This window comes from Artibeus jamaicensis, unplaced genomic scaffold (assembly GCF_021234435.1).
Source record: "Artibeus jamaicensis isolate MK-2021 breed Jamaican fruit bat unplaced genomic scaffold, CSHL_Jam_final scaffold_461, whole genome shotgun sequence".
Classification (NCBI taxonomy): domain Eukaryota; kingdom Metazoa; phylum Chordata; class Mammalia; order Chiroptera; family Phyllostomidae; genus Artibeus; species Artibeus jamaicensis.
In genome coordinates, this window is record NW_026522045.1 from 8,046,428 (window position 1) to 8,069,203 (window position 22,776).

Sequence of the window (22,776 nt, forward strand, 5' to 3'; positions counted from 1 at the left end):
CTAGCTTTGTACTGTGTCTTACATTAGAAATGCACACCCCAAAGTGAAATAACACTATTTTATATATGAAATGTGTTATAAGTATTACAGTCTAGGTGTCTAAAATGTATCTATCTTGAACTTCAAAGAAAAAAAAGATAGAACTATGCCAATATGAATACAAAAAGTAGTAAAAATATTAATATGGTTAGCTACCATTATTTATGGAGCTCAATGACATTTATCCTAGTATCTCTTGATCTAAGTAAGCAAGCAAGAAGATAATTTTAACTCTAAAATTAATTAACAAAAATTTTATGTGTGTGTGTGTGTGTGTGTGTGTGTGTATAATATATATCTCTAAGAAGTAAAACCCACAGAATCATTTTATTTGATTCTATGCAATCCTGTGACAAGTTTAAAATGCATTTGTGGGAGTCATGGAAGAATCATCATCAAAACTTTTCCCTCTCCATTTCCCTACAGAATCCCTTCTTTTTTCCTTTTCAAAATTAGTCTTTGTGAAGACTCTAATAAAAATTTTATTATGTTGATATTCTCAAAGTTAATTTTAAAAAGTAATATAAATGTGATTAAATTTTATAACTAGAAATGATGGCTCCAGTCCAACAATTGGGTTAAATTATTAAAATAAATTCTTCCAGAGTTCTACTCTTAATACACATACCCTCTCCCACTTCCCACCCTTGCCTAGGAAGCGTATCCAGTCACCTTCACCTTAAAGAAAATTCGTTTCTCTGTGAAAGAAGGTGGTTCATGTATAATAGAAACAGTCAGCATCTAAGGTGTGAAAGGAGTGGAAAGGGGGAAGGCTGGAGAAAAGACACAGAAAGAGGGTAGCAGGGAACCTAGGACCAATTTGAAAAACATAATTTAGCCTAGGGCTGGTTTTGTGTGTTACATTTATATTACTCTTATACTAGACATATCAATAGAGTGATGTGATTTTTTATGTCTTATTCAATATGTTTCTTATCTTTATAAATAATGTTTTTTCCTAATTTTAATAGTAGTATCAGCTCACTATAGAAAAAAGCTAGAAAATACACAAAGGTATAAAAAGAAAAGACACTCATAATTCTACCACTCAAATACAATATCCTCTCCTTGTTTAAAACTGTTTTAACAGAGAATTCATACATATTTTAAGGTATACACCTTCCTATCTCATAGCTCCAGGCTGCTCCAGCCTTGCAACTGCTAAACTCTAAGCTCAGGCCTAACTTCTGGTGTCTATATATTTCTGTAAAGCCACTGTTTTGTTCAAAGCCAGAGCAGCAAAAAGCAGTTTCAGCAGTAGTGGGAGGCGAGAGGAAAGGTCATATTAACTTTGGTTTTACATGCACATGCACAGAGTAGTCTTTGGCAGAAGCATGTCAATATTACACACTTGAGGACAAATATTAAAGTCAGAAAGTCCCTGCCTCAGATTACATGCAGACCATAGTAGATACTTCTATCTCGCAGACAAGAAAGGCTTTTTAGCTTGAGCTAGCAATAAATAGGTAGTTAAAGGGGTTACACCATATTACCCTCATTGCACTGTTTCAGAAAACCATCATGGATAGTGGGTTTTGGAGCTGAATTGCCTATATTTGAACCTTAGCTCTACCCCTTTACACCTGTCTAATCCTCAGCAACTTACTTAAACTCTCAGTGTATCACTGTCTACATTTGTAAAGAAGAAATAATCTCTATCTCACACAGTTGTTTGATGAGCCAATACATGTAAATACAAGTAAAGAATTTAGAACAGTGCCTGGTACATAAGTAAGTAGTCAATAAAGAATAATAATTATTACAATTTGGCTTCCAGAAAAATTTCATAACATACATATATACATTCTAGCAATATGCAAACATCTGTTTTATTGAATTAATAATTGCTTATTTGAAAGAGCAAAAAATATCATCTTAATTTTCGTGTCTTTGAAAACCATGGAAGTTGGATATGAATAAGATATTTAGAATAAGATGGTGATATTTATAAAGTAATTAGGTTGCATTTGAAACAAAATTTTATATCATAGCTTTTCCTGATCATTTTCATTAAAAATAAACATGGGTGGGTACCTACATCAAAATGAACTTTTAACACCCAAATCTCTGCCTTAATGATGGTGTAACTGACTACATATGTGTATTACACATTCTATATTAATCCTCTCTTTATGTTCTTTTCCTGGCCTACTGAGGCAGTTCATCTTGATGCACAGTTCTGTGTGTTATTCCCTATCTTAGATTTAATAAATTCTACCTTTTTTCTGCTATGCCGGATTCTCTACTTCTGCTGTCAAATTCCATGGTACAGTTCCAACAATGTCCTCTAGGAATAAAGAGAAGGAAAGTTTGCTAACATTTCTGAATACCTACTATATGCCAGGTGCTGTGCTAAAAATGTTTTAACATCTAATTTATTGTACTCAGAGAGGTGAAGTGAGTTACCCAAACTTGCCCAACTATTAAGAAGCAGAACCAGATTTCCAACCTAGGAGTACCTGATTTAAACGGCCATCATGGTCTATATCATATTGTCTATAGCATAAACTGAACATACTAAATTCTTCATATTTATAATCCAAACCACACAAGTCTTAAACCAGAATGAAGAGGTCCAGAGAATGATAAAATTAGTACCTGTGATTTCCCAGTTTTAGTTAGTTAAACTTCCTTATGTGAAGAGCACCATCTTACTCTTGTTCTTTCCATTTGCTCTATGGACATTACCCTTAATACTTTTATATTCTATAATTACTACTCACGGTATTGCCCTAGCTATGGCTGAGGTCTCAAAATTCTCTTTGGAAGTCTTTTCCTTCCAATAAGCATTGAGCTTCTGGGCAAGGGCATTTATGGTCAATCTGAAAGAAAAAGCAAGAAGAAGCATGTCAATGATGAGAATTTATTGAACAAATTTGTGACCTATGAGATACTCCCATCTAAAAGAAGCCAACAATTTAGGTTTAAACAACTACACTTATAGCAACTAGGATGGGAATCCACTACCGTTCAAATTACATGCCAAAATGACAGTCAGAATGCTGAATAGTCACTTTGATTAAAAAGGTAAAATGGTCAAAAGTCCTAAAAAGTACTGTGTTCTCCAAATTTTTGAGGGTTTTGAAATTATAGGGGAGTGAGGAGTTGACATTAGAGAAATAAAGGACTATTTTTCAGAGACAGGAGAGAGCCAAACACTGATATGTTATTTGATTGTTATGTGACTACATGTAAACTATTCAGAATCAAGTTGAAAGTCAGAGGATCAAAGACTACATCTTATCTATTACAAGTAAATCAAATATTAATTTTAAAATGTCCATATAGTTCCTCTTCATGCAAATGCTGATTAGAGCAGTTATAGCACCAATGGGCAACAAAGTCCTCTTCAATCTTCTACTACACAGCTGTTAGTGGAAGCTATACCCCAGTTTTGGCTGTTACTGTTTCTCCTTTATCTCTCTTCCCAAATTAATAACAGTAGACTCAAGGTCAAAAATATAATGTATATAAAGTCAAAACCAGAACTTTACTTCTACAAACTGTCAATTTTTCTAATGACTAACTCTTATTTAATTCTACAACCCAGGATTAAAACTTCCATGTACAACTGTACACACATGAAATACTACTGAATTAGTATATTTAAAATCTCCTGACTCTCTGGATTGTTTCCCAAGGTTTTTATAGACCTCTTCTTTCCATAAGGGGAATTCTTCCTTACCCCCCAACTCCTTACTTATATTAAATTAGATTCTGACTACACAGAGAAGGTTAAGGTTATTATACATGAGCTCCCCTTTTCCCCTCCAATGAAATAATATTCTACCTCTATGTTTATAACTTTCCCTCAAGCCACAGATAAAGAACCATTCCTTGTTTTATATTAATATTCTACTTTAAATCTACTTTAAAAATAAATTAGACAAGATTCTGGGAAGATGGTGAAGTCAAAAGACCAAGAATTTTAATCTCCAGCTGGACAACTGCACTGCCTGAATCCATCTGATGTAATTATTTGGAACTGTGGAGTCTATTGAAGGATTGAAACTTCCAAGGGAAGGCTTGGATGGTAAATTGGAAAATTTTAGCTCGTAGCACACCATCCCTTACCCCAACCCCATGACAGGCAGCTGTCCTAAGAGCAGCTTACAGGATCCAGGGTGGGGCAAAAAGAACTCTGCCCTTCAAATACCAGAGATCTGAGATCTGATAGCTGTGTGCTGTTTCTGATCACAGGCTCCTGTAATCCCCATGGTAACCACAAAGAAAGGAGCTATAAAACATGCACAAAAGGAAATGAGAAGATTTAAATGTTTAATCATAAAAAATCAACTGAACACAGAAGGAGATAGTAATGCAGGAAACGAGGATCACATCTATAAAGTGTATAGAAAACAAAAAGTAAAATAACAGAAGTACCTCATTATCGGTAATTACTTTACATGTAAATAGATTAAAGTCTCCAAACAAAACACAGAGATTGGTAGAATGAATATAAAAACATGATACAAATATATGCTATCTACAGGAGACTAATTTTATTATTATTTTTTCTTGTATTGATTCCAGAGAAAGGGGAAAGGAGGGAGAAAGAGGAGAGAAACATTGATATGAGAGAGAAACATCGAGTGGTTGACTTGTGCATGCATCCCAAATGAGGAATGATCCTGTAACCTACGCATGTGCCCTGACCTGGAATCAAACCCCCTAACCTTTCAGTTTGTGGGCTGATGCCCAACCAACTGAGCCACACCAGCCAGGGATACAACAGACTAATTTTAGATGCAAAGACATAAATAGGTAGAAAGTGAAAGGATGAAAAAGAATATTCCATGTAAATAGTAACCCAAAGACAGCAAGGATGGCTATACTGATACATATTAAACAAAAGGAAGTAGTACCTCCCTTTGTGGTTTTGCTTTCCAGTTTTAGTTACTCACAGTCAAATGTGGTCCAAAGAACAAAAAAACTCAAGAAATAAACAATTTATAAGTTTTAAATTGTGTACTGATCTGAGTAGTGGGATGAAATCATGCACTGTCCAGCTCCATCCTATCAAGAACATGAATCTTCCCTTTGTCCAGCAATCAGTATATCTATACTGTATGTATAGTACAATAAGATATTTTGAGAGAGACCACATCCATATAACTTTTATTACAGTATACTGCATTAATTGTTCTATTTTATTATTGTTAATCTGTTTCTGTGCCTAATTTATAAACTTTATCATAGGTATGTGTGTATAGGAAAAAAACAGTATTTATAGGGTTCTGTACCATTCATGGTTTCAGGCATCCATTGGGTGTTTTGGAACATATACTCCATGGTTAATGGGGAACTACTGTAGACAGTATACCATGATAGCTAAAACATGGAAGCAACCCAAATGTCCATTGATGGTTGAATGGAAAAGCAAAATGTAGTGTTTATGTATGTATGTGTGTATATATATATATATATATATATATATATATACACACACACACACACAATGAAATATTATTCAGTCTTAAAAAGGGATGTAAATTCTGATACATGCTTCAACATGGATGAAACTTGAGGACATTTTGCTCAGTGAAATAAGCCATCACAACAAGGCAACTATTGTATGATTTAACTTATGTGAGGTATTCAGAATAGTCAAACTCACAGAAACAGAAAGTAGAGTGGTGGTTGCCAGGAACTAGTGGTGAGGCATGGGTAATTATTGTTGAATGGGTATAAAGTTTCACTTTGAAAGATGAAAAGAATCCTGGAGATGGATGGTGGTGATGGTTGCTTAACAATATGAATGTACAGAATACTACTGAACTGTATACTTATGAATAGTTAAGCCCTGACTGGTGTGGCTCAGTTGGTTGGGTGTTGTCCTGCAAAGCAAAGGGTTGCCAGTTCACTTTCCAGTCAGGGTAAATGCCTGGGTTGTGATTTTGGTCTCTAGACAGGGTGTATATGAAAGGCAACCAATCAATGTTTCTCTCCTTCTTTCTCCCTCCCTTCCCTTCTAAAAATAAATAAAATGTTTTTTTTAAAGTGATGTTTAAGATGGTCATGTTATGTGTATTTTGCCACAACCAAAAAAAAAATTGAAAAGAAGGAAGTAGATGTGTGCTTGCCAGAGGTTTGAGAGGAGAAATGTGGAGTGACTGCTAATGAGCAAGGGATTTATTTGGAAGGTTATTAAAATGTTTTGCCATTTCCCATACCCCATTATCAATCAATTTCCAAAAATTTCTGATCTTTTTTACAGAATGTTCCATATATTTCATTTTACACAGCTACTTTTATTTCAGACATTCACCTCACACCTAGATTACTCTAGTAACCTTCAATACACCTTACACCATTGTCAGATTTATCAACTGATGTAGTCTGTGGAAAGCACTGTATAAACTATAAAGCTGTACATAAGTATAATATACACTTGACCCTTGAACAATGTGGACTTCAACTGTGAAGGTCCACCTCAAATCCACATTGTTCAAAATCCACATTTATATATTAAATGGACCTGCAAAGTTCAAACCTGCGTTGTTCAAGGGTCAACTATATCTTTGATTTGTAGGTGGGAATTTGTATATCTGGAGGGCCAACTTAAGTTGTATGTAGGTTCTCAACTCCATGGGTGGTCTGAGCCGCTAACCCCCTCATAGTTTAAGTGTTGACTGTATTAGATTCTTTTTAAAATATATTTTATTGATTATGCCATTACAGTTGTTCTATTTGCCCCCTTCATTCCCCTCCACCATGCACACCCCCTCCCCCAACATTTCCCCCTTTAGTTTATGACCACGTGTCTCAAGTTCTTTAGATTCTATATTTCCCATACTATTCTTGCCCTCTACCCTATTTTCTACCTACTGTCTATGCTACTTATTTTCTGTGTCTTCTCCACCCTTCTCCTTCTCCCACTCCCTTGTTGCTAACCCTACATGTGATCGTCATTTCTCTGGATCACTCCTGATCTAGCTGTCCTCTTAGATTGCTTTTGTTTTAGGTGTGGTTGTTAATAACTGTGAGTTTGCTGTCCTTTCACTGTTCATCTTTTTTATCTTCTTTTTCTTAGATAAGTCCCTATAACATTTAATATAATAAGGGCTTGGTGATGATGAACTCCTTGAATTTGACCTTATCTGAAAAGCACTTTATCTGTCCTTCCATTCTAAGTGAAAGCTTTGCTGGATAGAGTAATCTTGGTTGTAGGTCTTTGGTTTTCAGGACTTGGAATACTCCTTTCCAGCCCCTTCTTGCCTGTAAGGTCTCTTTTGAGAAATCAGCTGACAGTCTGATGGGAACTCCTTTGTAGGTAACTGTCCCCTTATGTCTTGCTGCTTCTAGGATTCTCTCCTTCATTTGAATCTTGGCTAATGTAATGATGATGTGCCTTGGTGTGTTCCTTCTTGGGTTCACCTTCTGTAGGACTCTCTGAGCTTCTTGGATTTCCTGGAAGTCTATTTCCTTTGCCAGATTGGGGAAGTTCTCTTTTATTATTTGTTCAAATAAGTTTTCCACTTGCTCTTTCTCTTCCCCTCTGGTACGCCTATAATTCAGATGTTGGAATGTTTAAAGATATCCTGAAGGTTCCTAAGCCTCTCCTCATTTTTGTGAATTCTTGTTTCTTCATTGGTTTCTGTTTGGTCATTTTTTTTCTTCCTTCTGGTCCACTCCCTTGATTTGAGTCCCAGTTTCCTTTCCATCACTATTGGTTCCCTGTGCATTTCCCTTCATTTCACTTAGTTTTGCCTTCATATGTTCCTCTAATTTGTGACTAAAATCAACCAGTTCTGTGGGCATCCTGATCATCAGTGTTTTGAACTGTGCATCTGATAGGTTGGCTATCTCTTGGTTGCTTAGAAGTATTGGCTCTGGGGCTTTGAGCTGTTTTTCTTCTTGAGCCATAATGTTTTGGTCTATTCATGCCTGTTACGTATGAGGTGCAGAGCCTTAGGTGTTCACCAGGGTAGGGCAACCCATGTTCCTGGGTTGTGATGCTGTATGTGGGGGCGGGGGTGGAGAGGGAGCAATGGCAGTCCCCTCTGCTGCTGCCTGCCACTGTGGCCTGTGCGGTCTGTCTCACTGATTGCTCCTTCGCTGGTTTATCTGCGCACAAATGTGTGACCTCGGTCAGCCTGCTGCCTTGCGCCTTCACTGGGTCCGTCTGTTGTTACCCCACACCTGGGATCCGCCCTCAGCTGCCAACGTGCCTGGGTTGGGGGATCTTTTTTGCCAACCTGCTCCGCTACTGGCTCCGCCCCTCTTACTGGTCTGGCTGAATGGTTCATTGTTGTAGAACTTGTATATAGTTCAATTGTCTGTGGTTTGGCTGCATTTTTGTTGCTAAAACTTTGTTTTTTTAATTTGGTTGTATACTCTGGTTTCTCTTCAGATCACATAAATCTTTCGCCTTTTAATTTGGTTGTGCGAGAAGGCACAGTGTTTCCACCTATGCCTCCATCTTGGCGGAAGTCCTCCTAGATTCTTAAGATAGCATTTCATCCATTCCCCTATTTAAGAACACACAATGAATTCTTATTGCCTAAGGCATCAACCACTCTACCTTCTGTCCCTCTAAAACAGAAATACTCAAACCTTCTAGGTTCATGGCACCCTTAATGTCTCAAGTTTTCCATGGCACTCTCAAGTAAAAATAAATTTGTACTATTTCAATTTATTACATAGTCAGGTATAAACAATTTAGTAAGTATTTATCAATTAAAATTTAGAACCCATTTGAAAAAAATACATATAAGTTAGAAAAAGATTTCTCTTTTATTCTTAACCACAATTATCTACTAATGGGATGTGTATGCCCATTGGGTTATGTACTTCTCAAACCTTGGGATCAAATTGGACAAAGCTTTCCTCATTTCGTAGTCATGTATTGTCATGTATTATTGTATTTTTCAGACTATAAGATGCACCTTCTCCCCAGATTTTGGAGGAATAATGGTTGTTAATGCTTATGTTGAGTTCTGTTTACATCTACATTGGTAAAATATTATGTTGTTATTAAATATTGTACCACATTTTTTGCTTCAATTTTTTCCCCTATTTTCCTCCTCTAAAACCTAGGTGTACCTTATGGTCTGGAAAATACGGTACTTGCTTTGTCTCACAGCAACTGCTGAAAGCCCAGATTCACAAACATATGGTGTAATCAAAAGAAATACGGCAGATTTTGGTACTTGGAAGCTGGAGTACTGCTATAGCAAATATCTAAAAATGTGGGAGTTACTTTAGAAATGGGCAGTGGGCAGAGGGTGGAAGAATTTGAGGGCTCTGAAGAAAGTAAGGATCATCATAGAAAAAACACAAATCCTCTTAGATAATATCAGAATTATTGTGAACAGACTGTTAGTACAATTACATATGTTAAAGGTGTTGCTTGTCAAGGCTCAGAAGGAAATGAGGAACGTGTTGATGGAAATCTTGAGGAAAGGTGATCCTTGTTATACAGTGGCAGAAAGCTTAGCAGAGTTATATCCTAGAGTTATACAGAAAGCAGAATTTATAAGTGATGTATCATTTGGCTGAGATTTCCAAGCAAAGTCTTCAAAGTATGGCCTGGTGTCTTCTTGCTGCTTATGTAAAGTGTGAGATGAAAGAAATAAACTTAGGGAACAACTGCCATATTTTGCCATAATGAGTACTATTTTTGCCCAAATTTTTGAGGGAAAAATAAGGATGTGCATTTATACATGGATAGTAATAATTCTGTATCTATATAAATGCTTTTAATCTTTATATTTATGCTTATGCATTAAAAGCACAACTCTAGAAAGCAATAACAATATCTGTATGCAAAATAATAGTGTAGAATAAAATTGTTTCATTTCTAAATATAAATAAGTAAATAACTGAATGAAAAAATTATAACATTTTTTCCATGAAAGTGTGGGCCAAAACTGTGGGTACTCATTATACAGGGGAGTGCATTATACACAGCAAAATATGGTACTCAACAAAAAGGAACCAGGACTTAATCAGTGTGGAAATTTCCAGTCTATCCAAACTGTAAAAGAAGCTAAAATTTTGATATTCACTATCAGGAAAACATACTCTAGAGAAAAAGACGAGGCTGTGACTGGACAGCTTTTTTCTAATACCCCAGAAAGATCAAAGGGCCAGAGTATTCAGTCACACAAAAAGCTTTTTTTTTAATACTTTATTTATTTATTTCTAGACAGAGGGGACAGGAAGGAGAAAGAGAGGGAGAAAAACATCAATGTGGGGTTGCCTTTCATGTGTTCCCCACTGGGGACCTGGCCAGCAACCCAGGTCCTGGGTTGTGCCCTGACTGGGAATCGAACCGGCGACCCTTTGCTTCACAGGCCCACGCTCAATCCACTGAGCTACACCAGCCAGGGCAAAAAGCTCTTTTTAAAAAAGATTAAGCATGTAACTCAAATATCCAGAGCAACCCCAGTGCAACTAGGAATAAAAATAGGATTATTTAGGAAAAACCTATCAGAAGCCCCTTGTTTGATGGAGTGAACATATACAAGATACCTATGAGACCCACAAGGTTCTGGAGAATGGCATACTAGCACAAAAGCTGCTAGATTTGACTGAAAGGGATGAAGAGAGTATAAAATGAAAGAAGGCTATAGTCAGGAAACAGGCTGATGAAACGTATCGGCTGTAAATACAAGCTATCCTTCAAGAAAAATGAAAGATAATGCTGAGGGTGGAGCCATCAGCCCAAAAATCAAGAGGGTGGAGGTGAAAGCTCCAGAAGATTCCTTCAAGGTCTTGAAATTTAATGGAGTTAACTTGGCTAGATTTTGAAATTGCCTGGGACCAGAGATTCCTTTTTCTTTCAATTTTCTCCCCATTTGAACAAGAATACCTATAACTGGTATCCTATGCCTGTCCCTCTATTGTATTTTGGGAGCAAAATATGAAAATAAAAAAGACACACTTATAGATGGAAAGGGATATTACTCCATGATGCATCAGATTCAGAGAATCACCCATACCTGATTTAGATGATGAGATTTTGGAATTTTGAACAGATGACATTAAGATGAGAGTTTAGGCTTTGAGTTGTAGTAGTTGAAACTTTGGGGAATGTTGGTATGGGGTGTATTTTGCATGTGAGATATTAGGGGGCAGAGAGTGAAATATGATAGGCAGAATAAGGGTCCTGCAATGACATTTAAGCCCTGAAACGTATGAATATATTAGGTTACACAGAAAGAGGAAATTAAGATTGCTGATGAAATCAAGGTTACTCATCAGTTGGCCTTAAAATAGAAAGATTATATAGAACTGTCATGTAATCACAAGGGTCCTTAAAAGTGGAAGAGTGTGGTAGAGAGTCAGAATCACAGATATGATGATAGAAGCAAGGTCACTGGAGTCATGCGATGTGAGAAGAACTCAGCCCACCATTGCAGGCTTCGCAGATGGAGGATTAGGGCTATGGGTTAAAAAATACCGGCAGCCTCAAGAAGCTGAAAAAGGCAAAGATATACATTATCTCCTAACCCTCCAGAATGGAATGCAGCCTTGCCAACACCTTGATTTTAGCATAATTGGATCTGTGTTGGACTTCTAACATACAGAACTCTAAGATAAAATCACTGTTGTCTTAAGCCACTACGTTTATAGTAATTTGTTATGACAGCAATAGAAAGCAATTTCTATTGTTTATAAACAGAAGTCAAATATCACTGCATTTCCCTCAAAAAATTAAAATATCTTATGGTTCCACTGTGAGTTCATTAGGTACAGCTCAGCACATAGTTTAGAAACTGGCTCTAGCACAGGGTTCAGCAAACTACAGCCTGTGGCCCCAATCCAGGCCACTGCCTGTTTTCGCCTATAGGTGCTTTCATACTGCAGCAGAATTGAGTAGTTGTGACAGAGACCACATACCCTACAAAGCCTAAAATATTTACCTCCTCTCCCTTCACAGAAAAAGTTTACTAATGCATGCTCTAAAATATGGCCCTACTCTATCCATTTGCCTTTATTTCCCTCACTCCCAGTTATATCCCTTTACCCTTACTCCCCATATTTTTACCATTCTGAATTCATGTCACTACCTTAGCTCATGCTATAATTCCATCCTGGAGTTCCCTTCCCTCCCTCTTCTAAATCCTGTGTCCTTTAAAGCAAATCTTAAGTCACACTTTCTACCCAAAACCTTCCCTATCTCTTTTCTCAGGACATTTTTCCTACACCATACCACTTAGGTTTTGATTGATCAAACAACCATTTTATTACTCTCTAAATTGTTTCATGTATGTGATAATCCACTATTACATATAGACTATAACTCCTCAAAGACAGAAACCATACCTTTTTCTTTTTTTAATTACTTTATTGTTGTTCAGTTAAATTTGTCTGCATTTTCTCCCCTCACTCCCCCCCACGCCAGCCAAACCCACCTCCATCCCTTGCTCCCACCTACCCCCTCGGTTTTGTCCGTGTGTCTTTTATAGTAGTTCTTTCTTTTTTTAATTGTTCGAGTACAGTTATCTCCATTTTCACCCCACCACAGCCCTGCTCCCCACCCATCCCCTCCTCTGTCAAACCTACTCCCTATGGTTTTGTCCATGTGTCCTTTGTACATGTTCTTTGATGGACTTTCCCTTAATTCTTCAGAAAATTCCACAAAGCCCAGTCACTGTGCCATGCAAAACTGGGGTACTCAATATGTGTTGACTGAACTTTTTAAAGTTCAGCTGAGGATAGTTGAAACATATCTTCACCTGAGGATATGTTTGTTGATTTTAGAGAGAAAGGATAGGGGTGAGGGAGAGTGGGGAGAGAGAGGGGACAGAGAGAGACAGGCATACATTGATCGGTTGCCTCCTGAACACATCTCAACCAGGGAGCGAACCTGCAACCTTTTGGTGCACAGGATGATGCTCCAACCAGTTGGTTGGATCAGTTATCCACCCGGCCAGGGGTGATTGTACTTTTGAAGCTAAAATTTACTCTAATAGTGTTGTAAGTTTGAGTCCTGATAGTTGCTGTTGAAATCTGATATCCACAACTATTAAAACTGATATTATAGTTGATTTATTTGAAGACATTCCGGCAGTATGATGGTTGTTATCTCTGTTATTATTTTCAGTTCTCACAACTATCATACTCTTAGGATGAATTTGTGATAGCAGACAACCTTCTTCAATGCTCCAGTCAAATTTCCTTATTTTTAAAATGAACATCTTCTCATTTTATATAAAATATATTAAGTAAAAAAGGAAATTGATGCAAGAAATAGGAGTTACATAAATTTTTATCCTCAAAAGATTCTATATGCGGAACAGTATACTAGTTTTCTGTTTTTAATAAAATGTGTAGCAGATTATTAAGCTACTTAAGCCAGAAATTTTATGTTTAACTAAATAAACCTACTGGGGATGAACTACATCTGGATCCCCTACAATCACTCCAAACTCATACTGAAACTAAACATCACAAACCAAGGGTCTAAAACCTCTAAAATTTAAAAGGTACATTGGGTTTGACACAGATGATATAAGAAATAAGAGTAGTGCCCTGGCTGGGTTGCTCAGTTGTTGGAGCATCATCGCATATACCAAAAGGCTGTGCGCGTTTGATTCCTGATCAGGGCACGTACCTAGGTTGTGGGTTCAATCCCTGGTCTGGCCACACACAGGAAGCAATGAACTGATTGATGTTTCTCACATCAATGTTTCTCTCTCTCTCTCTCTCTCTCTTTCTAAAATCAATAAATATGTCCTTGGATGAGGATTAAAAAAATTTTTAAAGGAAGATGTTAAGTTTTGATATCTTAACAGTTAGAGTTCAAAAATCGTAACTACTTGCTTAATCACCAGAAAGTCACTATTCCTTTTACTGAAAAAAAATACAATGACTTTGGCTCTGAGACACCTATCAAACTGATGTCATTTCTAAACTTTCACTCTTAAGAGTCAAGTCCTAGTCAAAGATCTCCATGATGTACCAGACTTATATATAAAATACCATTTTACTTAAAACTGATGACAGACAGTCACCATAACCACTGAGTAGCCCTACTGACCAAGAACCAATTACCCTAAAATTAATTCGGTTTGCCATCCAAATAGTTGTCTGTTAGTCTAGCACTAATCTTGAAATTCTTATGGTTCCACATAAATTAAGGTACGAGACTTATCTAATTTTTAACAGTTTGGGGCACGCACACACACACACAAAAAGAGATTTGGGGAATTACTTTTCCCACATTAAAAAAAAACTGCTACTGAGACTTCAAGGAAAACAAACATGGCACCTCATACCTTATTTCTCCATACTCCTAGAATATCACATGCTCTTTCATGTCCTTGTATATACTTCCCTTTGCCTAGAATGCCCTTCCCCTATTTGTCCACCTAGAAAACTCCAATTTTTCCCTAAAATTTAAGCTCAAATATAATCTGCTTTTTGAAGCTTTCTTCAACTCCTATAGAAATATTTAAAGGTTCTTCCCATTTTGCATATTCCCCCATTAAAGCAATTATTTTATAGGTATTTAACTTTCTTATTTGCATATACTTCATCCCATTTGTTCATAGACATCAAGGATTCTTCTTTCATTAATATGTCCCTAGTACATGGCACACAGGAGATATCTCATACTATATGATGAATGAACTTTGAACAGATGAATGACTCATTCCTTCCCCAAAGTTTTAAAACAAACTATTATATCCTGGCTTCAACTACTCCTTTCTTGGTCTCCCAAAAATACGCTTGCTGGTTTGGCCTCAATGCCCAGCCCTTTCTCATTCTTACCTATTTGTGTTACCTACTAAATCTAGATGCTTCCACAAAAACACACATGTCTTTCCTGCTGCTTCAATAGTTTCCTCTCAATCCACTCACTGGCTTCAAGACAATGTTTTAGAACAAACTTCAAACTGCTGCTTTTCCCCTGAATATATTCAATAACTTCAGATCCACTCATCTCTTTTCAGTAAAATAAGCAGAACAGAAACACAGTCACAGATACAGAGAATGTTTTAATGGTTGCCAGATGGGAGGGGGTCAGAGGGATGAGTGAAAAAAGGTGAAGTGATTAAGAAGAATAGATTGGTAGTTATACAGTAGTAATGCAGATATAAAGTACAGCATAGGGAATAGAGTAGCCAAAGAATATATACACATGATCCATGGACATGGACAATGGTGTTGGGATTGCCTGAGGGAGTGGGGAGAGAGGGAAAAGGGTAGAGGGGGCAACTGGGACAACTGTAATACCATAAATAATAAAATACAATTTAAAAACATAAAATAAAAATCTAATGAACAAAATAAACTAAAACAAAATAGAAACAGACTCATAGATAGAGAACAGACTGAAAGCTGTCAGAGGGGAGGAGCATTGGGGCTGGGTGGAAAGCATTAAGCAAAAAAAGAAAAACCTTATCAACTTGACTTTGGGTGGTGAACACACAATACAGTATATATGATGTATTTTTTAAGAAAGATAATTTCAAGGCTCTTTGTTTCACCAGAAGTATTTTACTAAATGACTCCTATGCTCTTTATATAATTTTTAAAGGTAAGGTTTATCTCAATTGAGCTCCATATATCAAGTATCATTAAGGTTTAATATAAAAATCAAAACATTTTTTCTCTCATCCTGGAAAATAGATTTGAAGGAATTCTCAGTTAATTTATCTATCTGGGTTATAGAGATGCTTTTAGAGGTTTCATAGAACAGAATCATATCTGAACAAACTATCAGAAATCCCTCAGGTTATGAATGACTCACCGGTACTCCTTGGTATACTCAAAGTCTTGTTTGTTGTACGCAGGTTTTAAGAAATTGCACTCAATGACTCCAATTACTCCAACACCTTCTCCATGAGTTGGCTTAGAAAAATATTAATTTAAACACTCAAATTACTGTTGACTACCTGTAGGTATTTCCTTTTGATTCCAAACAATAACAGAAAGGTTATATAACATTCATGGGCAAAGTAAGACCAGCAAGGTCTAGAGAAACACTCAGAATATACTTCAATAGACTGCAAATATTAGGTTGAACTGAAACCTCTGGCAAATTCTAGGACAAGATTTTCAAACTATGATCTAAAGATATACTAGGATTTTCCAAGTATTAATAACCATCTCTACTTCTTTCACACTATCTCCATTTTCAACTGTTTTGTATTCTGGGATTGCCATATGATTTCATTTGAACAAAAAATGATACAGCTAAAAACAATCAAAGTTATATACTACTGTTTTAGAGTACTGAAACCAAACTTCACCTCACAATATTTTAAGGATGCTACATAACCATCACACTCTAATAAAATAAATAATTTTATATATGTAGGCCACCAATCTACTAAAGTGAGTCACATGTGAAGGGTTATTAATTACAAGTTGATACAAGATACGTTGGGTTAAAAATCTTTTTTAAAAATTCTTTAATGAAAGGAACTAAGTATAATTAGACTAGCACACAAACATGAGTTGTGTAGAGATGATATAACAAGGAAAATCAACATAGGCTGAACACTAGATATTCTGGGTCTAATATAAGTTTGTCCTACTGTGTAATATAAAGCACTTTATCATTTTTGTGCTTCAGCAATCTTATCTGTAAAATAGCAATGAATGGAATACTTGTGGATATTTCCAATTTAAATTGTCATTAAAACAATAAATATGAACAGTAAAAAGACAGCAAACTCACGGTTATTAATAACCACACCTAAAACGAAAGCAAACTAAGCAAACAACTAGAACAGGAACAGAACCACAGAAATGGAGATCACATGGAGGGTTACCAACAGGGGAGTGGGAGGAGGAGAGAGGGGGAAAAGGTACAGAGGATAAGTAGCATAGACAATAGAAAGAAAATAGGGGGAGGGCAAGAATAGTACGGGAAATGTAGAAGCTAAAGAACTTGTGACACATGGACATGAACTAAAGGGGGGGAATGTGGGTGGGAGAGGGTGTGCAGGGTGGAGGGGAATGAAGGGGGAGAATGAGATAACTATAATAGCATGATCAATAAAATATATTAAAAACATTAAAGATGATAATATTTGTATGGTTCAGTTTATAAAGTATTTTTACATAATTTATCCAATTTAAATCTCTCAACTGTGTAAGCTCTAAGGTAGGAAGAGCAGGTAAAATTATTACTGCTGTTCCCACTTTACAGGTAAGAAATTGAACCTCAGAGAAATTAAGTGATTTAGCCTAGGTGGCACAGCTTTTAAGTACAGAAGCCAGGAATCAAATCCTGGCTATCAACCACTAAATTTTATGCATTTTTCACTATGCTTTATTGTCTCCTTAAGAAAATATAAAGAGCCACCACCAATAAACTTACACGTGACAGAGTTGCTGGTGTTTTGATTCTCTTATTAACAGCTACCTAGAAAATGCATGCAGTAAAGTTTCCATGTTGACTGATATCTATGGAGAATGACAAGTAGAGTTCTTCAACACAAGATGGTTCACTGGTAACATAAACTTCTAGGGTAAGATTTAACCACCAACATAAGATAGGAGAAAAAGTCATTAATGACTTAATCCCCTTTGCAAATTTTAAATCCTCTTCCTACTGTTTTCAGCCTTCTGAGACAAAAAAAAAAAAACACATTAATCACTCACCTTCACCTGGCATCCCACCTTCTCAAAGGACTTTATGAGACGGTTGTTGTGATACATCATTACTCCAAATTGGTTATTATTCTTGCAAGAGAAGCCAAAAGTTATTTTCACCTGCTTATTCTGAGAAGAAAATCATTAAGGAGACAAATGCCCATAGCTTTCTCAGAAAAAAATTTGCATTCTATTATACCAAAGAATATCTAATATAAATTGGAACAACCTTTCTAGAGGGCATTTGAAAAGTCTGTAGTAATAGCTTCACAAATATTCTTTTTTAAAAAAGATTTTTTTTATTTATTTTTAGAGAGAAGGAAAAGGAGAGAGAGAGAGAAAGAAACATCAATGTGTGGTGGCCTCTTGTGTGCCCGGCACCAGGGACCAGGCTGCAACCCAGGCATATGCCTTGACTGGGAATCAAACTGGTGACCCTTGGTTTGCAGGCCAGTGCTCAGTCCACTGAGCCACACCAGCCACTGTAAAAAAATTAACATTTTTAATATAAAGATTGTTAAGTACTTTATTTCTATGGTATATTTTTATAATTCTTAATTATGGGGAGAGAGTACCTTGGGGTAGGAGGTTCCTCAAATTAGAAAGCACAGGAAGAAAGAAGAGGCCTTTGATAGCTGGGGAATAAATAAATCAGCGTTAGTGATCTTGTCCCTCAGTGACCTTGGAGGAAATGTTATTAGGAGTTTCATTTTACTCATCTCCACAGTGAATTTGTTTAGCCCAAATTCTATTAGAGAAGGTAACTAGTTTAATTAGAAGGACAGCTAAAAAGAGTTAAGGTACATATAGAGTGTGTGTATAGGAGTCACCCTGAATACAAACCCAGAAACCCATAAAAAATGGAAGCTGGTGACAGAAATGTGGCATATTTGAAAAATATGCAGTTGGAAAACAATTCTTTAGACTGGCTCTGTTAAACCTATGGCACCAATATCCTAACCTACATACAGTGATATAACTAATTTACCTACAGATACTAACAGTACTATCTTTGGCTTTGTTAAGCTGGGCTTGTTTAAGGCTTAAAAAAAAAAAAACTTTCCTAATAGATACTGTATTCTTTCCAAAAGGAGAAAATAAATATGCTTATAGTAACAATTACGTAGCTTTTTATTAAAGGAAACAATTTCTAATTTTTGGTCAGGGGAAGAAAGACAAAGCAAGATAAATAATACCTTTGATAAACAGTGTTCCTTAGTCCAAGAGCTGTGCTTATATACTAGAAAATAAATTACAACAGCAATTCTTCATAATTGCTTATGAGTTCTCAGCTGTTCAAAGGCTTTTCTTGGTCCTAAAACTATTAACAAATATAGACCTAATTTCCATAATCTTAAGATTTTCTCAAGTATCTGGAATCTATTCCTAGTGCAATGGCACATAGAAGTGAAAATGAGTACTTACTTCTCTGAGTGGCTGCCACTATGAGAAGTACCAGGAAATCCACATCAAACCTGTTGAAGATTTAATTTCCACTTTCCTAAGTTCTATCAACATAAGTGTGGACTTGTCATGAGGAAAATCATGCTATGTCCAAAAGATTATCAATTTCTAGACAACATTTTGCTTATTTCAATGTAATATATAATAAATTCCAATACAAACTAAATGGTGTGGACCTTAAAGCAGAGTCTCAAACCTGGCTACCCATTAGAATCAGCTGAGAATTTAAAAATAAATAATATTTCTTATTTTTTAAAAAAAGAGATTTCAGAATCTACTGAACCAGAATCTCCAAAGTCTCAGGGCCATATTATTTTAATCATTTCCAGGTGGTCTCTAATAAATAAATGAATAAATAATAGTACATAGATCAGCATTTAAGAAATGCAAAGGAAAGGTTTTTGTTTTTCTGTGCCAATGTTGAAATCTGATCCCGAAATGAAGAGGTAAACTTCATGTAGTTGTAAGGATACTGTAAAAGTAGGTGTATATATATCATATGCTACATTAGCCAGGCTCTTGGCAATCATCTGGGTAGTCACCTTCTTTTGACGCAGAAAAATTTTCATTCGTGGCTTCATATACAGAATACCACAAAATGCCTATGGAACAGTGAAGGGAAAGTTATTATACAATATCGCGAATTCTATTGACATCTCCTTAAAACATTCTGGACAAAGATTTGGCTCAGTTTCCATACTATGTTATACTGTCAACTACCATACTAAAATGATACTAAATCTATTTGCTAAACTGTTTTAGCAGAGACAGTGAAAAAGAAACCTAACATAGGGCAGAAAGGTGGCCATTTTTATATAACTAAAATGAGATATTACTATATAGATTTTCATGTTACAGGAATTCTTACCTCTCATTGTTGAAGAAAAACCACTTTTACTCACCCGTAAGGAATACTCTGTTTCTGGCAGTTCAGAGGTAACACCACCAGTCTCTTTTTCTTCTGTGCCAAAGTCTGATACCAGGATGTCATATTGATCTGTATCAAAGTCCAACTCAGACTTCCCATCTTTATTTCTGGGTAAAAGAGACAAGTACCAATCTAACAAAAACTGGTTCCAAAGGACAAAAATGCACTAGGAACCCAAGAGAAAAGTAACAATATGAGCCAAAACTCACATATCTATTTCTTTCCCTGACTACCAGTACTAAACTACAAATCAGTCAGTTTGAAGACCACACAATATTAAGGGTATTTCAAGCCTAAACAAATCTGCTGTTTCACAGAGGTGGTAATGTCAAGTACAAAAGGAAAAAAAAGGATGGTGTGTGTAGTGTGTATAAGTGATCTGATAAATCCAATGGTTGTCAGCTATCCTTGAAGCAGGACCTTATAATAGATCCCAACTTTTGGGTATTGTTGGATAGGTCATTTTCCCTAACTGAATAAATAGATTAATCAAAACCGACTTCTTCCAATTTCAGCAATTATGGAAGGACTAATGAGATACTGAGATTTCCCCAGATCTTATTTCTTAGAAGGGAAAAAAGGTTATTATAAAAATAGAAGCCCTGGCTGGTGTAGCTCTGTGGATTGAACATGGACCTGTGAACCAAAGGATCACAGTTCGATTCCCAGTCAGAGCACACACCTGGGTTATAGGCCAGTTCCCAGCAGGGGATACACAAGAGGCAACCATACATTGATATTTCTCTCCCTCTCCTCTTCCCTTCCTCTCTAAAGATAAATAAATAAAATTTTTAAAAATTTTTAAAAAGAAATAGCATATATTTGCTAGTTTTATAGAGTATTATTTATGGAATTATCATTTAAATATTATAGTAATCATATTCTTTTCATAAGAAATTTTCTTCTCATAATCCTTTTGGGTCACTTAGCTGTGGTCTATTTCCAGATCCTGGGTTATACCACTAACAACAGCCAGGAAAAAAAGCCAAGACCCATCTTTGTTTCCTGATGGGTTATGGAGAAAACATGTATCAGAACAATAGTTTCCAAAATTTGTCCTGTGGAACAGTAATCCCCCAAAATACTCTTAAATAGGAAAGAAGGGAGGAAGGAAGGAAGTAATCAAGGAAGGAAGGGAGGGAGAGAGGGAGGGACAGAGGGAGGAAAGGTAGCTTGGTTGCATGAGTGAATACAATTGAAAAACAATTCCAGGCCCACAGAGCCACCTCAAAGATCTAATACCTTTCTCATACTCCAGGCTTTGCAAGATCAGAGCTGCTGTGATGGAAATGTAGCTCCTTCTTCAAGGCTGAACCAGGGCCATTATGATATGTAGCTTTTATAAAGGCCATGTCATTATAATAGTATATTCTGGATTTTCCGGGATAATCCTGATTCTTACTACCCAACCCCACTCAAAAACACACTGGGGAGGTTTTCTATCTTTGGCCCCCACCATTCACTATCCAAAGAAAAGAGGATTAAAAAATTTTTTTTTGAAATTGAGTAATACTGCATATTATATTGCTCTTGCATATTTTCATGCATATTGAAATAATATTAGCATATTAAAGCCTGAGAAGTGCTGCAATAAAGCAACATGGCAAACTTTGTTCAAGCCAGCTTTTCTTGAAGTTATGTGAATATGAAATTCTTTATTTACATAACACTTACTACTATGTAATTGAGAAACAACGTACAAAGAAAAAAGCCTACTTAATGTATTTAAATCACTGAAAATACCTCAGAAAAATAATCCTTTATAAGATAAATAATATTTGAGGTTTTCCCCAATAGGACAAAGGAAGATCTAAATTATCAATGTGTGAAAAACCTCCTTTTTTTTGTTTTTAGTTGAAAGTACTTTCTATACAAACCAGCATGGTTTTTATATAAGATTAGCCCAGCTAAGAAGAGAGGTGAAATTCTTAACTTAAAGAGAAAAAAGAATAAATATACCTCATACTCTTTTCTATTAAACATAACAAAACAACACCTCTGTTTTATATGAAAGGCTTTTAGGTTTTAGTGGACACTTAAATATATTCCATTTGACATAACTAGATTAAACAAATCATGTATTCTAGAGTATTTCTAGATCGTTTTGTTTGTGACCTGAAGCTGGCCTCATCACAGTTCAAATTTATCTACTCCAAAGTTTTTTCTACTTCTAACTCAGATACTCTAAAGCACTTACACAGAGGTCCTTAGTTTTAAAGATCATGCCATGCTTTGTTACCCTAATGTCTCTTTTTCATACTTTATTTTCATTGTCAAATAAGTTAAATAACTATCATTTACCTATCTCAAAACAGTGTCCATGAATATAAAATAGATATTTATAATGGATTCTAAAGATTTTAGAATAACATTGAAATGTCTTCATTATTTATGGCAATAGCCTCAGGATATTCATGTTTCCATCTTATCAAGCTCCACATTTTGCTAATAAGAACCACTATCTCGCCCTGGCTGGATGGCTCAGTTGGTTGGAGTGTCATCCCATACACTAAAAGGTTGTGGGTTCGATCCCCGGTCAGGGCACATACCTAGGTTGCGGGTTCGATCCCCAGTCGGGGCGCGTATGGGAAACAACCGATCGATGTTTCTCTCTCACATCGATGGTTCTCTCTTTTTTCTCCCTTCCTCTCTCTCTAAAATCAATAAAAATATCCTTGGGTGAGGATTAAAAAAACTTTTTAAAAAAAGAACCACTATCTCAAACAGAGCTGTGGCTGTAAGAAAGTTAAAAAATATGCAATGAGATATAAATATCTAACAAAATT

General features: G+C 36.1%; 1 protein-coding gene across 9 annotated transcripts in view; it reads right to left on the reverse strand.

The window, feature by feature from the left end:
• Positions 1-22,776, reverse strand: part of MORC4 (MORC family CW-type zinc finger 4) — a 95,149-nt gene that overhangs the window by 55,200 nt on the left and 17,173 nt on the right. For 4 of the 9 annotated variants that reach the window (XM_053657494.1, XM_053657486.1, XM_053657495.1 and 1 more), the window contains 7 exons: positions 22,540-22,644; positions 19,965-20,097; positions 19,536-19,664; positions 17,608-17,727; positions 15,746-15,846; positions 2,763-2,861; positions 2,258-2,326 (listed from right to left, as the gene is read on the reverse strand). In XM_053657494.1, coding sequence (XP_053513469.1) covers positions 2,258-2,326; positions 2,763-2,861; positions 15,746-15,846; positions 17,608-17,727; positions 19,536-19,664; positions 19,965-20,097; positions 22,540-22,644 — 756 coding nt within the window. The remainder of the gene's footprint in view (positions 1-2,257; positions 2,327-2,762; positions 2,862-15,745; positions 15,847-17,607; positions 17,728-19,535; positions 19,665-19,964; positions 20,098-22,539; positions 22,645-22,776) is intronic. The other 5 variants (XM_053657488.1, XM_053657492.1, XM_053657491.1 and 2 more) reach the window with 3 other exon arrangements.